The 16,397-nt window shown below is 38.0% G+C and overlaps 1 protein-coding gene across 2 annotated transcripts; it reads right to left on the reverse strand.

Annotated features, from left to right (window-relative positions):
- Positions 1 to 1,932: 1,932 nt before the first annotated feature.
- MC5R (melanocortin 5 receptor) lies at positions 1,933 to 9,654 on the reverse strand. 2 transcript variants are annotated; one of them, XM_010708777.4, is made up of 2 exons: positions 6,210 to 9,654; positions 1,933 to 5,382 (listed from the first exon to the last, which is right to left on the reverse strand). In XM_010708777.4, exons 1-2 carry the CDS (start codon positions 6,290 to 6,292, stop codon positions 4,323 to 4,325), a joined length of 1,143 nt encoding a protein of 380 aa, XP_010707079.2. In that variant the 5' UTR covers positions 6,293 to 9,654; the 3' UTR covers positions 1,933 to 4,322. The 2 variants fall into 2 exon arrangements, with proteins under 2 accessions (XP_010707079.2, XP_085076846.1); XM_085220720.1 differs by having other exon boundaries at positions 6,202 to 7,563.
- Positions 9,655 to 16,397: the final 6,743 nt, after the last annotated feature.

Genomic DNA, 16,397 nt, shown 5'->3' on the forward strand with positions numbered 1-16,397 from the left:
TGCTTGAGTCCAGAAATGCAGAAGCACTCTTAAGTTCCATATTTTGGGCTTGTTATATGTAACATGTTACATATGCATTTTATATGTTAATGCATGAATAAAGCTTTAGCCACTGAAAATGTAAGTCTATGTGGAGAACAGAGAGCATGTGTGCCTATGAGCAGTTGCAGAGAGGTAATTCATTAGAGATCTTGCAGTTTTCTGAATTATGAAGCATGCTGCGTTAAATGCAAGTATATTCTTAAATACCAATAAGAAAAAAATAGAAAAAAAAAACATGCAGCATCATTTGGCAGTTCAGAAATCTATTGTTCACCTATATCTGAATTATCATATGATCATCCATTCCCCTCCATGTCCAAAGAATGCAGCAGGTCTGGGAAAGCAACATAATGAAACAAAATACTAAACACCATGTCAAATTAGATAGACTTGGTTGGAAAATAACAATTTTGTAGGTGTATATATGAGATGATGGTGTATATATAGGATGATGAATAGCATAGGGAAAGTACATGGGGACCAGTTATTTATCTTCCTTGCAACATAAAAACTCAGAGGAATTGAAAATTCTTAAGCAGATGTTTTAAAAGAGAAAAAAAACACTTTTCCATATCAAAAGTATGAAATTTACTCTCATAAGATATTGCAGATAAGTATAAAGAGATCCAAAATTATGAGATACATTCATATAAGAAACACTCGTGGAAATGTACCAGTCACAAAGTCGTAAATATAACCTGCCCAAGAAGTCTCTAAACTGTAGCTTGCTGGAAGCTTTGAGGGTGTTCCACAGGATTATCATGCACATGCAGCCATCAAATTCCCCAGAACAACTCCTTTTTGGTTTGTTGGAGGCCCAGCTCAGTTTCATGTTCTTAAGGGTTTTTAGATGAGGAGCTAAAAAAGAAACTGCTTTACAGATATTCTTAGGACCATAAGAATTTAACTTTCATCTAGTCTTTGGTGAGACACACACTAGTGGAACTCTGTTCTGTCACACTGATTCACCATAACTTTCAAAATCTCAGGATGCAAGAGATATTATATATCTCTATTATGAGTTATATTATATATATTATTATATTATTATATTTATTATTATTATTATTATATTATATATAATTCCCACTAAACTGTTTAAAATGCATCTGTGATTTCATCATCCTTTGTGAGTTTATAGAGGTTGAATCCATCTAATACAGATTAGAGTTTGGAGTCATTCCATACTAAAAAAAAAAAATACTGACATATAAGTTGGAAGCAGTGCTGGTCACCAAAGCAGCACTGGGAAAAGAAAGTTGGTTTTGAAGCTCTGGAATAGAAATAATTTGATTAAAGCTTACTTCTTTTCAATGACTGACACCAGGCCTAAACTTCTAGCAGTATATGCAAGAGCAGTACCGTTAGCTGTAGGGACATGATGCAACAACTGCCTAGCAGCTAATTTTTTCATGGCAGTTCTCTGACAGCAAATTTCATGCTTTGACTGTGCTTGTCTGTCCCAATCTGTCAGAATGCTTTCCAAGAAGGGAAAGCATGCTAAATGTTCCTTTCATTTCTCTAGTGAAGCAGGAGAAAGAAACAGAGTAAAATATGTTATGAGCTTACATGTGTTTGATATGCAATCCAAAAGTGTAAACATAAACTGTTTTTTTTCAAGGACTGGTCTAGTCTGTTCTTGAAAATGCTTTCATTTCACCCTTAAGATGACTTAGTTCTCACCTGTAAAGCGTATGATGGGGATGTGATTTTCACACCAACAGGAGTACAGCTTCAAGTATAACCACATGTGTGAACCTGCAACTCAGTCAGAATGTTTCTAGCAAGGCATCTGTTTATATTGAGAATTGAAAGCCTAGAATATAATATTCCTTCTGTGAATAATCTATAAGGTGTAGATTAGTGATGTGTAGCACACATTAAAACAAATAACCAAAAATAGTAGGTTTTCCAACAATCCAGTTTAATAGTTTCTTCATGTGTTTGTGTTTTTACATCAAATAAAATGGCAACACAAAAAAAAAAAAAAAAAAAAAAAACCAGTAATGTACAGTTCAAGAAAATACCCAAAGCCATTACAATTTTGGCTTCCTATTCAATGATATATAGTTATGTACAAAGATGTTTTATTTGCAGTAACCAGTGAAGATTTAGTGATTTATTTACACTGTCAGCTGGTGCTTTTTGCTATGCAATTGAGCTGTTTCATTTTTTGTATTTACATTCATAGTAGCAGAAGCCCATTCCCAAAACTTATTTATGGATGCGGCTAAGAGGTGGACTGAAACAAGGCAAGACTCTCACTACCAATCACAAATGTACCTCTGAAATCCTATTTTTATATAAAAATGAAGGAAGAGTCCAGCACCAAATGCATTGCTGTAGCCTTTATATTGACAGTCAATATTATAAAGTGTCTCCACTGAGAATAGCATTCCCAGTCATGCCTGGGGGAAGTACTTGCAAGCTGGAGGCAGTATATATTTCAAGCTGCAGCAGATAGATGGAATATACAACTCTAGTAATACTTATCTTGAAGTAGATATCTTGCCAGAGATCTCCAAAGCAAATGAAGATACAAAGTATGTTATCCTTTTAAATGCGTATGGAGAATATTTTACATTTCTTAACAGAGGTTAAGCTAAGAGGTGTAAAAAAATGAACATTTCATCATCACACACAAGCTGTTACAGAGAATCACAAAATAGCTCAGATTGGAATGGACCTGCAGAGGTCTTCTATTCCAAATCATTCAAAGCATGGTCAGCTTCAAGGTTAGAATCAGCTTTAACTGTAGAACAGGTTGCTCAGAGCTGTGTCCGATTAAGTTCTGAATATCTCCAAGGATGGACAGTATGAAAATGCTGGGCACCTACTGTCATTTTTGACCACTTTTATGTTTAAAAAAAAAATGCTCACAACATCCAATGAGAATTTTCCATCTTAGAAGGACAATCTAAGGTTCATTAAGCCAATTATAATCTTTTTATTGACGACAACATCATCAGAGCATCTCTAGACCAAATATAACAGCATTATTCTTTAAGCTTTTTGGAAGGAAGGATTCATTTTTCTAAATTATATTCTGACAGCTAGTCAGTAGGGTACCACTGCTTGAAATATTTACCTAGCTTGTATGTATCCACTGGCATCAGGAAATCAATACCACAGTTGCATTTCCTTTATCTGTGACAAATTCAATATTTTGCACATTATACAGCTGTTACAGAACAGCATGCTTATGAGATCATGAGTAGGTGCAAATTGCTCACATAAAATGCATGAGGGTTTCACCTCAGAACCCTCTCAGCAAAGATAAAAACAGTTTGTTTGGGGAGCAAAAGCTAGTATTCCATATTATAGCTGCATTTGCCTGAGTTTGAGACCCCTGTTTTGCTGTCTGCCTGCTGTCCCTCCTGATTGTCAAACCTGTTTTGTCTCTCACAGCTTGAAAAATGCAATCTACGGCATGCCTTCCTCCAATAAATGCTGCTCCTAGCCAAAATGCTTTTCTAGCTCCTATATAAAGGCAGTCACTCACCCGATCATTCTTTCCCAAAAAAACATTACAGCATGAGCTAGAGGCCACATGTCCTTTACTTCCCTAGCCTTAGGAATGACGAAAACAAACTAAAATTAGCTCAGTCTTTGTATTCAGGCTTAAAAATCTCCCCGCATACACTGTTATAAGAACACATACAGTCAGAGATGACAACCTACTGTGTCCAACCTAGGAGATTTGTTGCAATGCTTTCTTCTTAAATACCAGACGTTTTATGACAGTAACAGTTACAACCAGAATACAAGACACTGATGTGTGTATATTGATCATAACTTTGTTGAGCAAGGTATGCGAACCCTCATAATTGGAGCTACTTTTCTGACTTTATCCCTTTGTAAGAAAGCAGAAAAAAAATAATAATTCTAGGCATCAAAATGAGCCATGCTGTATCTAGAGAGACAATATCAAGGGAAATACGTTTTGGGATGCTGATGGGTTTATTTACACAGCCAGTTACACTTGTCACATTTGGTAGAAAGGGAAATAAGGCTTTCCCTGTGCAGTCCTCTTGTAAGATCCAGACTCTTCAGTAGGGTAAGTGAGATGCAAAATATTCTTTCTCCCCTCAGTGTAGATGCACAGAGTAGTTCCTACCATCAGTGTGAGGGCGGTGCATGGAGGGAAAGAAGAAAACAGTTTCTGATTGCCACAAAAATCTTGACAGCTGACTAGAGAAAGATGATCCACAGGCCTCTCAGCAGAATAACAATGTGATGCAGGATGCTGCATTTCAGTTCTCTTCTCTGGTTTTGTTTTCCTAATATTTGTTTGATAGCCCACAGACCGTTCTCACACTATAGCAACAAATTATCTCCTTGAAAGTCTTCCTCATTTCCTGGCTACGAAAGGCATAGATCAAGGGATCAATCACTGAGTTGCACATAATGAGAATGAGGTACATGTTGAAGTGAGACATGAAGCAAACGCAGTAGAGGTTTTGAGGGCAGGAGATCATCAGGATGAGATGGAGGAAGAATGGAGCCCAGCAAACAATGAAGATGCCAAGAAGCATAGTCAGAGTGATGGCTCCCTTCATGCTGGTTCTTTGATGGACAGAGTTGTACCCAGGCAAAGCAGCTATTTTCTTCACATGAGTACGAGCCAGGAGGAACATATGGATGTAGAGTGAAACCATGAGGAACAGCATGGTAAAAAACATAGTGATGAGACAAATTATAACATAAGTTGATTCATAATAAAGAATAAAGATAATGCCACAGCCTGTGCAAAAGGTCCAAATGCATGCAATGATAAGCCCCGATCTTTTCACTGTCATGATGTTGTGGTAACGCAGGGCATAGAAGATAGTGATATATCTGTCTATTGCTATCGCCAGCAAACTGCACATGGAAGCCACCACAGATATGCAGATCAGTGAATCAAAGACATTGTCTATATGACGGACGAAGGCGTCTTCCATAATTATGTGCCTATTGTTTATTAAGTATATTGTTATAGTCTCCCAAGCATTAGACACACTAACCAGCATGTCAGCCACTGCTAAACTGCAAACAAAAAAATACATGGGTGAATGCAAGTTCTTGTTCTTAACAATTGCACATATCACTAAGATATTTTCAAGGAGGCTTACAATGCCCAGGGTTAGGAACACCTCAGCTGCAATGACCACTTGCTCACATGGTGACGACTTGCTCTTTACAGTAGGCACAGTAAAGTTGCTGCCAAAGGCACTCAGGTTTAGTTCAGAAACATACAGTTGCGAGGATGTGTTCATGTCTGGAAGCAAACACTTTCTGTTCTCTCTGAGGGATTTGCCAAGGAGTGTGGTAAATGCATTTTCCAAAAGGCAAAAGACCCTGCCAAAAAAAATACAGCATGACAAAAACAGGCAGAAGTTGACAAGACAAATATCAAACATTTCTATTTAATTTGGCTTGTACACATCCTACCTCTTCTACACAGTATTCCTCTACTGATTCTAAATTAACTTCCACTGGGCTCAGAGTTTTTCTGCCCATCCATACTGGGAAATTAAAACAGCAGACTAACGAAGAGATTCATACATTCTTCTTTTGTACTTTATCCTATTCAGTCTCCCAGAAGCAATCACACTGTCCTGGAAATTCTGCCAAACACAAATAGACAATTAGCAGAATTTCAGTTCTCAGAGCCCAGAAATGCAGGAGAAAAGTACTACATTGTGCAGAACCTCATCACTGGAATGCAATATATAGAAGTACTGCCACAAATAAGAACTGAACGTTTTCAGTAAAAGATTTACATGCTTCCTGAACTTTGAACTTCTTAAATTTGCACAATCTGTGTTATAAACAGTCTGTCTGTGCAATGCTAACAAGTTCATTTTAAGAGGATAGAATTAAACCACAAACCAAGGCAAATGCTTACATTTTAGGATTCCATGAGATTACAGAATCAGTAGGAGGGAATTCTGGCCCAGCAATAAGTTTTCTATTCCAGATAATGAGTACTTTTTTTTTTTTCTTTCAGTAATGAGAATATTCAGTGCAAGCTATAAGCTATCATATTCTTAACATGGGGAACTCTTACAGCTGATTGTCAATTACTTGTTGCAAGTAAAATTCAAAGCTCCTCAGGCAAAGCCATTTTCAGTTTTTAAACATAACCTTTCATTTTCAATCAAGAATTAACTGTACCTATTTACCAGAGCTGCTCCTTCAGTTGCTCTTCATCTCCTGCAGCCTTTCCTCCAGAGAGCAGAAGTTTCAGCCCCTCCTCACCCGACATCTGGGGCTGGGGACTCCTTGGTGGGGACAGATGACATTATAGAGGAAAATGAATGAGTAAATCCATAGAGTCAAGGCTGAGCACGCATAAATTACTCACTGTGCAACTGCCCTTTTATAGTCTCCGAACAATAATGACTTCAGTACTCAAACTGTGGCTCCTCCTCCCATTTGCCCCTCTGAACTTCGCTTTTCACTGATCCTGTTAGCAAAGGCTCTGGTCTTTACCACCATCTAGTGGTCTTTGACTGTCTTTCTTTTTATCAGGACAGTGATTCAGATCTAAAACTCGTGAGCTTTTAAAATTCCTGCTTTTGCTATACCTTTGGGGAAAACTACATTAAAGGAAAAAATGCACTAGGCATACTCCTTGCTAAGCACGTCTCATATGGATTGTTTTTTCTGTTTTCTCTGCTTTTGCAAATACTCGCTATCAATAACTTCACGTTCCAGAAGAGATAAGAGCAGAAAATCATTGTTAAAGTGGGAGGCTTATTTTATCGTTCTTAAAAACATTTGTCTTTCATCCACAGTTATAGTTTTGTGAGAATAGGAAGCACACCATCACAAAACTCATAAAAGAACGTGCTATCAAGCCTATCACACTACTAATAGAAGAGATAAGCAAAGCCATTTCTGTGAAAAACAATATAAAAGAAATAAATGATTGCATCCTGGCTCCCTTGTCTGGAGCAGAGATTTCCATGCATATATGGAGGAGCATACAGAACACCGTGCTGGGAGCCAGAGATGAAATTCTCTCTTTCTCCATATTGCCACCTTTCCACAAATCAGAAGATTGGATTTCTTCTGTGGTATACAATAACTCCAAAAGCTTACTTTTAACCTACAGCATTTTTTTTTCTTAAAGAATCACCACCAGAAAGAACAAATGATAGGGCTGTACAATGTGCTGTTTTCACTGTCTACTTAGATAGATTTTATTGATAGAATGCAGTTAAATCTGTGTTTCTGATTGTTATACTCCACAGAAGCTTCCTTTGTTGTTACTGCAAGCTTCACTTCAGTAACCCTCAAAGACCTGAGCCATTGTATGAAAGGGTTTTATGTATGAATAGTCCCTGCACCAGAGGAGATAGTGAAAAATGTTCTGATTCATGTGTAAAAAGGCTTCTTTAAGACTACGCAGTTACAGTCTGGAGGTGAACTTTGCATACCCCTTCTCCCTGCTAAAGGAAAGAGAGAATTTAGATTACCACAAAATAGAGGCAGAAAACTATGCTCAAGTGCAGCTGCTAGATCTGAGCAAATAGTGCCAGCAAGTAAATAGAATCTGAGCTCAGAGCTCCTTGCTGTGCTCAAAAGAATATAGGATGCCCATCTCCAGTTCTCCTGCTGTTCTGCAGTGTAAAGGATGTTTTGGTTCTTCTACGTTATCCTTAGCTATCGTAGTTATCATTAGTTATTGTTTGCATTTTTGTTTGTACTGTTGTTTGCAATATTGTTTTCCCATAGCAGACCCTGGATATCATATACCTACACATAATGTTTTTCTTCTTTCACACTTCTTATATCTACCAATGTCTGTGCAGATGTGCTTTTTCCACTTTTACTAATTTCCCCTCTAGTACCTTAATATTTTGTTTATTATACTCTCTCCCCTCAAATTTGGTTCACCTCCCCATTTACAAATCCTTCTGTATGTTCAGTCATTCAGTATAACAAAATTCTTACAGATCATCTTAGCTTAGTTCTGTGTGTACCTTACAGCACTCTGAGCAGACCACCTGATTGCCAGAAAGAAGTCACACAGCAGAGGAGATGGGCTGGTTGCTATTCCTTAGTGCAATGTCAGGTCTCTCAGATACAAATTATGAAGCAGCGTTAGTACTCTTCTGCCACAGCCCAGACACTGCAGGCCAGACCCTTGGTATAAGTGGCAATGCTGACTAAGAAACTCTCTTACTTACAGAGTTTACAGGGAAAAAAAATGATCTGCCTGGAAACTGGGACAGTGGTATAGATATAGTTTGTTTACTTTAGAAAATGAGATGAAGAAATGCTTGGAAGAAAAAAAAAAATGAGTTTAATGGTAACATTTCTGCAAGAAAACAGCTATGCACATAGCAGCTGGATAAACAAGTAGCTGAAGGGGCACCCCATCAGTGGCCAGTGATTAAATGAGTTCTGAGGATTGTAAATGCAGGGCACAGGGTCAGATCTTCAGGTTCTCTATAGATTTTCTCAGGAAGGAGCTGTAAGCTTCCAACCTTCCAGTTGGAGGGCTCCTGACTGACAAGTTATTCTTGCAGGTGCTTGTGAGCTTAATATTCATCTCTCTTGCTTGTTCTGCTTATTGAATTCTCTGTCTTTGCAGTCAGGTCAGCACTCAGCATTTTCCAAGGCCAAAAGGACTATGTCCGGGTGGCCAAGCTGGGGCAAACAGTACCTCATGCATGATGGTGAGTATGTAGCTATTGGGCTGCACTGACTCAGCACGTGGCCTGATCCCATGAGCACACAAAGGAACACTGAAGTCCGACTCCTGTCCTCAAAGCAGCATTTACTTATCACAGATGGAAAAAGGCAGGAGTGGCAGCACGCTGAGGCGGAGACCCACAGGTCTGCAGTGCTGGGAAAGACTGAAGCAGGGTCCCTCAGGCCAGCATGTAGGATGAGAGGTGAACCTGGCTGGTGAGCCTGGCCCAGTTATTTCAGATATGGGCTTTGGGAGAACAGCACTTGGGAGAGCTTCTCTTTAAAACAGCTGCAATCATGGCGCCTGTCTGTATCGCTCATTTGTTTTCTCACCAAATTCACATACTTGACCTTGTATTTGGGCTGACCCTTCCTCCATGCTGCTCGAATGTGTTCTGCAGAGGGCAAGAGTGAAATTGCACACCGTCTTCATGACAGCAAGGTACTGATTTTGTCAATGAATGCAAAAAGGAGGCCAACAGTACAATGTGCCCCCAAAGAATTTTCTGTAAGAAGAGCTTATCACACTTAGATGAATTCTGCTGTTAATCTGTGCTAATCCTAATGGGTTCTGACTAGAGTTTCAATGAGACCAACACAATCCTTCCCAACTTGTATGTGCTAATACACTGATAATATAATTCCAGTGTCCTCCTGTTGCTTTTTTCATCTGTACAACGAAAATATATCTGTCCTTCATAACACAGCTGTGGATTGGTGCTCTTGGACCGTTTACAAAATCTCTCCTCTGTCTGCTCTTTGCCTGTACTGTTATCAGCACAGAATTTCAGAGCCACGGAGTATCCTCTCAAACTGCACTCTGCTCGCAGAAATAAGCCATGTATCCAAGGCAAAAGTGAAGATCACAGCCTTTGAAGATGTTATAACACAACAAATGTTCTCTAGCTGCTTAGACAGAAACAATTGTTTCTCTTGACTTCTGCTCTGAGCAGCATTGCCTGAGCCCTATCAAGATCCCTTCTGTTATCTCCTCAGTATTTTCAGAGCAGCTCCATAGCATTTAATAAAGATAGGCAATTAATCCTGACTGAAAATAAAAGGCATCAATCCTTCTTGCCTTGAAATAAAAAGCAAGGGATGAAGTGGTGATAGACCCTTTGTAGTTTAGTCCTATCCCCTATGTAGGACAACTAAAAGCCTAAAAGTAATGCTTTGTAGTAAGCAGTACTACACACATTTTTAATGTATATCATGACCCTACTTTTCAAATGGTATTTGCAGGAAGAATCACAGAAAAGAAAGACTGAAAGAGACATCCTGTTGTGGGTGATAGTAGGATTACCCACACTTCCCTAGACTGCACTGGTACTTCTCACCATCGCCCCTTTCACCAGAGTACGCCAGCCTACTTTCAGATCATCTTTGTCCACTCTCAGTCCCTGTCAGTTCTGCTTCTCATGCTAGAGGAGAAAGCTGTGAAAAGTGCAATGCAGTATAAAAGGTACTCTAGAAAGATGTATCTTAGTACTCTTAACTGGATGATGTCGTAACTATCTCCCTGAACTGTAAAAAGGAAATAAGAGATTTGGTAATCGTCATTTTTATGTTCCTTTTAATGGGAGCCAATTACAGCAATGAATCATCCCTTAACATTTTGTTTGAGCACAGGTCAACAGTACAGACCTGCTGAATCATATAGGAGTGCTAGCACCAGACTCAGAGAAGCACAGATGACCAGCGCCAGACTGTAGCAACTTTCTGGTAGAAAGGAAAGGTAGTTTAATAATGAACAAACTGAGGGGGAAAAAAAGGAAAAAAAAAAGAAAAACATAGCATGTTAGAATACCTATTTCTTGCTAGACCAAAGAAATTTGATGTGTCTTTATCCATTTGTATTAGTAACCAAAAATAAATAAATAAATAAATAAATAAATAAATATTATGATATATCCTTGGTGTCATTTCTGCAATATTATCTTTGAGTATGGTAAAGGGAAATTTTAAGAGCATATTATTTGTGTTTCTTAAAATACTTGTACATCAGAATCATACAACATATAAAATGCTGCTAATTTTTTTTTTCATAATTTACCTCCTCAGTGGGACTTCGTTGTTTGGGCAATTATATTTTATTGAATGGTCACAGCCAATTCAATGAATCCTGATGAATAATATCCCATCTTATTCAGAACTCAGACTTCTCTGGGAGTCTTCTGAATTTTTTATACTTTCTGAGTAGAAAAAAATCACATATACCTCAGAAAAAGCTAAAAAAAAATCTGATTTATATGTATTTATGAACTTCTGGTTTAAATAGATACACGGAGCATTTGTTCACTTCCCTTTTCCTTGCAGTCAGATGAGCACAAGAACACAGCATATACCCAACCCTGGGAACACTGCTCTCCCCATCTTAGGCTGGATCCTTCATTTTGAGTTGAGATCTCTGGGAGCCCAGTGTCTCTCAGTTCTGAACTATTCTTGTAGGCTTTGATAATTTAGCCCAGCATGAGTATTGAAAGATGAAGAGGCTAAAGAGCTAGTTCAAGAGGATGCAGAGTAAATGCAGCAATGTATGCATTCAGTTCCTAAGACAATCTCTCGGATTCAGTGCACTTTCTGACTAAATGTGAATATACATGCAGGCCAAGCAATTTTCAAGAATGCCATGACAGCAGTATCTTTGTACTGAAATACAGGTTCTTTCCTCACTCTGCACAGACTTGTAAAAATTAGGCTACCTCCTATTAAATGAGGTGTATAAATACACTGTGAGAATCAAATCATAATCATTTTGCTCAGAACTAAAATATTTTCTGTCAAGCCCTTGTTCTACTGCATTTTCTATGCTTTCCAACAATTTCCAACCTTGCAATATATATTTTTTTACTGTCAGGATATTTTTTAACCACTGTATCCTGAAAGAAATAAAAAAAAAAAAACAAAGAAAACAACATTATTTCGGGAGTAGGAATTATTTATCTTCTAGCTTTCACCTGTAAAGAACGAAAAATATGGGAATTTGTTACAGTTGAGACCAAACATATCAAAAGAAAAAAACAGTAAATGAAATTAGCCACAAACAGGTCTTGAGAAAGGAGAGAAGTCAGTACACTGTTTGAACACAGAATACTGTCTTCATACAGAAGTAACCAGTGCATTCAGTTGTATCAGTGAGAAACTAAACCAGTTTACACCAAAGCATTGCCTCCAATGTCAACCATCACTGTAACATACAAATATCAAGTGATTTTCATGAGCTCTCCAAATTCATGACATTTAAAATACCAAACAGCAGGTACCATGTGCTCACCCATATTTAGTGCCTAAGCCGCTATTATCTGGAAAACAAAATCAGAAAACCAAACAGTGTGATTTCAAAGAGAAAGCAGACTCTAGATCAAATTCTGGTGTCGATGAAAAAAAAAACAAGGAAGCTCACAGCATGGGTTAATTGTTCAAGTCAGAAGGAATGGCAAATTTGTGTCTCTGTGAATTCAGTTGCTAGTGGATCATTTGGAAAATCCATTTCTGGAAGAGCTAAGATGGACTATGCCATAGTTTCTCCATTGAATTCTATTTCTGCATGCAATCTCTAATTATTGATAAATAAAAGAAGAAATTTCTTGGCAGCTGCAATCTTTCTTATCCCGTCTTGCTGACCTCCTCTATTAATGCAGTGTGGAGGCTAAAGATTACAGACTGGTGAAAGGCTGCATCTTCGAAAAAAGTGAGCTTTGTGCTGATGAAAAATGCTGAATGCAACAAATGCACCTCAAAATATATAAAAGAAGAAAACAGTCTACAGCCAGCTGAAAGGTGGGAGTGAAATATTTTCATTTGGGTGATGAAAGACTTGTCTCAAAAGTTTATATTAAGAAATGAAGCTTTAATAAAAGCAATTTTTTTCCATGAATCCATTTTGAGTTGCCAGCCGTCAGTTTCCAAGGCTGACAGACAGAAAGCTCTGGAGTTCATCAAGGAAACCACAGGGGATCTAGGAGGGAAGATTCAGATGTGCAACCTTATAACAGAACAAACCATGACAAATGCTGGTGTTCCATGTAAGACACATTTGGAGCAGCAGTTTGATTTCATAAAAATACCACTGTCCTCCAGTGCTAGCTACTGTGCTTGTGCTTACTGTATTCACCCATAGACATGCAATGTCACCAGCAATGATGCTCCAGAGGTTTATACAACAAGGATTGTGTTAATTACCATGACTTTGCCAATATCATTAATGTCATAGAGGCACAGAATATGGCCCTGATTCACCAAAACAAGTAAATTTTTTGTTGGTATATCCCAGAAAGTCAATGATGTGTTCGTATGAGAAGTCCTCTGATAGCCAGTGGGGAACACCTAGGGTCTGAACACCTAATTGCATACGAACAAAGGAGAAGAACTAACTTTGGCTTCAGAGAAAGCAATAGCACAGTAGTCCGCTTATATTTATACTAATACATGTGAGCAAATATATGTGTATATATATATATATATATATATATATATATATATATACATATATGTAAATATAGCAAGCTCATGTCTCCTTATTTTTTTCAAAAGAATAAATTTGCAGGCAGAGCAAGTTCACAGGCATTATTCAAACAAAGGATTTAAAAAAAAAGAAGCCCTATTTCTGGCAAATGATAAATAAATATATTTGATTAATGCTTATCTTAATTTTAGTAACAGAATTAATATTTATCTGTGGTACAGACATTATCAAGTTCAGTGATACCATCACTTCTGAAGAACAGGAAACACAAAGTGTTTAAGAGCCCTAGGTGTAGAACAGTTAGAGCTTTGCTTTCATTTATGGTGAGAAGCAAACTAGAGAAATTGGATTACCTCATCCAGTATGTTCAGTTAATTTGAGATTTGCAAACAATACTGTTACCAGTGCTAATAGATGAACTCCTACCAAGGTAGTGACAAAATGAGATAATGAAAATAAAAACCATAATTTTCAGATTTCTAAAATTCAGTTCTCAGCAGATTAAACAAGACTAGCAGAAAATTGCAGTTATAAAATTAGAAATAATACAATTGATTAAAATACAGAGGCAAATTGAAGTTTAATGTTATTATAGAATTGTTAATGTGAGAGATAATTAACAAAAAAAAAAAAACTTCTCCATCTTCATTAGAGTCTTCCTAAAAGACAGTGAATTTCACAGTAACTAGATGGCCATTTTTGTCTTCTTGTTCTGAGGTTAACTTAGTGAACTCAAAAAGTGTCAGAGAACACCAGGAAGGCCATAGGAATTTCTTGTGAAGACCCGCTCCTGTGAGTTAAGGGGTGCTGTGAAAAGAAGTTCAGGACATCTAATTCAGTGGAAGTTACAGCTGGGGTCCTTGCCAGTTTTAATATTGCAAGCTGATGTCTCAGTTACTCGTAGTCGCAATAAGACATTTTTCCATGTATGTGACTGATACACAGACAGTCAATACAAAAGAAATATATTGATCTTAGTATTTTAGCCCTATCTAAAAAGTTTTCTTCCTATCATTTCAGCCCTCTTTTTATTTTATTCTTGTTCTTATTACTTTTGTTTATTGAGGTTGTCCTCAGCAACCATTGAATTGCTTTTTTTTTTTTTTCAATGCCAAAAGGCATTCCAGAAAAGATTTTCATTAACAGAAGAATGATCATTACTTCTGAAATTCAGGACATTTGGAGAGGCTATTAAATATCGATTTTAAAGGCTAACTCCAAGCACACATTCTAGAAAACCTGCTCTACATGTTTTCCAGCCTGAAGTCATGAGCACATTGGAGGGTTGGGATCTGGAGGTTATTTTTTTGTTGATTGGTTTGGGGCTTGGTTACCTGAATTTATCTGAAAAACATCATTTGCAGTTGAACACTGGAAAATATAATTATGAAACAAGTATGCATGCAGTATGGCATGAATCCCATGACTGGAATCCCATTTACTTCCATCAAGGTCCCTTCAGCAGCCCTCACTTCTCAGTCTGCCCTCTCTGCACCAGCAATACCAGCAGGAACACCTGGAAGCCATATGACAAACTGAATCGCAGAGCAGTTTTGAGTTTTAAAAAAGTAATTTCTTAAAAGGATGGCTGCTTTCCTGCTATGTTTGGGATCTGGTCTGTGTACCTACATAAAGACCTATGTAATACAATCAGAAGGTGAAAATAGCTAATTTGAGACCAAAACTGTGGCAGGCAGGAGAGCTGCTAAGGGAAACTGAAGCCAAACTAAAGCCTTAGAAACCAAAACTGCTACCTAACACAATTTTTACACTTAAATAAAATAAATACAACTGACCTCACCTGTTGGTGTGTGGCTACTAACACAGGTATACAGATGCATTCATTTAGGGAAGCAGAGCACAGCTGACAAGGATGTGATGAAGTGGCCTTCCTGAGCAGAAGGACAGTAATGACACCCATCTGTTCCTCCTCTCATGGCTCAGACTTAATTACAGACTTTTGCTGCCTGAATGACTGTATATTCATTGAAGAGGAAAAATTGTTGAGCTCTCTAAGGTTTACTGATGTTTCTAATCCAACAGAGATGAAGCAGTTTGCACAGAGAACGAGCTCAAAAACAGCAGTTCCTCCTCTCTCAGATGAGGATCCAAATCAGCTGCTACTATTAAGAAATCATGACTTCTACCTGTTTGCTTCTTATCCAGCTCCAGAGCTGGGTTTGGTGTATTTTCAGCAAAAGATCATCATTAATGGCAGTCCTGTAGTTGGATGAGTAAGGTTATTTGGGGGGAAACTGGGAGGCTTCTGCCCTTGCCTCCCAGTGGGCCTGAAATGGGCTGCCCTGAGTGTTTGGGCCCCAAGGCTGTTCAGTAAACGCTAGGATCTCCTTCAACACATCAGTGAAGGCCATATTTATGAGTCTGATGCTGATGTTTATAGTCTGATGCTCTATTTATACCTAGAGCAATCCCAAGCTCAGTATAACTGCAATAAGAAATATGTCAGACAGGATGCAACAGTCAAAAAGACAAGCTCTCTCTTTCCCTCCCACAACAGGACACAATACATCCCTCAAAGAGAGAGGGATGGCAGTGAGACCAGAAATAGCAAGCTGTAAACAATATACTCATGTGTCATACCATTATCCTTTTACAGCTCTGTTTTTGAAGTCTGAAAATGCACACATTTGTGGCAGAAAGTCCAACTCCAATTTATTTATTTTTTTCACCTAGGTAAGAAAAGAAATGTCAGTTAGAGGTATGATACCCTTACATTTTGCCTTGCACACCTTGTTGCACTTGCATGGCTAGAAGTGTTTGTGTGTAAAGCACTCGCCTTCTCCATCTGTAACTAAGCTGCAACAGCACAACCAAACCTCCCATGAGAAGTTGTGCCATCCCATGTAACTTGCGGCTACCTGACGATAAATAGCTGCTGTGTGTAGGGAAGCTAAGGGTGAAGCTTAAATATTTGCATTTAGATGCATGTACACAACTACATAAGGAAAAATGGCATATTTTTTCAGCATATTTCTACAAGGAATGCTCCAAAAGTAACGCGTTCTATTTTATAATGTTGACCAACGACATCAAAGTGTTCCATTACATTTTATTGCCATGTGACAGAGGCAGCAGAGGGGCAGTCTGACAAAATAGCATCTGGCTTGGAAGTATATACGAAGAAAAGGTGTGTAATTAAATTCCTCCATGCAGAAAAATTTTACCCATTGACATTCATTGA

Source organism: Meleagris gallopavo, chromosome 3 (genome assembly GCF_905368555.1).
Source record: "Meleagris gallopavo chromosome 3, MGAL_WU_HG_1.1, whole genome shotgun sequence".
Taxonomy (NCBI): Eukaryota; Metazoa; Chordata; class Aves; order Galliformes; family Phasianidae; genus Meleagris; species Meleagris gallopavo.

Excerpts from the sequence above, each read along its gene's own strand:
- MC5R (XM_010708777.4), bottom strand. The coding sequence starts at position 6,292 with ATGTCGGGTGAGGAGGGGCTGAAACTTCTGCTCTCTGGAGGAAAGGCT. Across the intron at positions 5,383-6,209 it reads CAACTGAAGGAGCAGCTCTG|GGTCTTTTGCCTTTTGGAAA; the intron begins GTAAATAGGTAC and ends TTTTTTTGGCAG.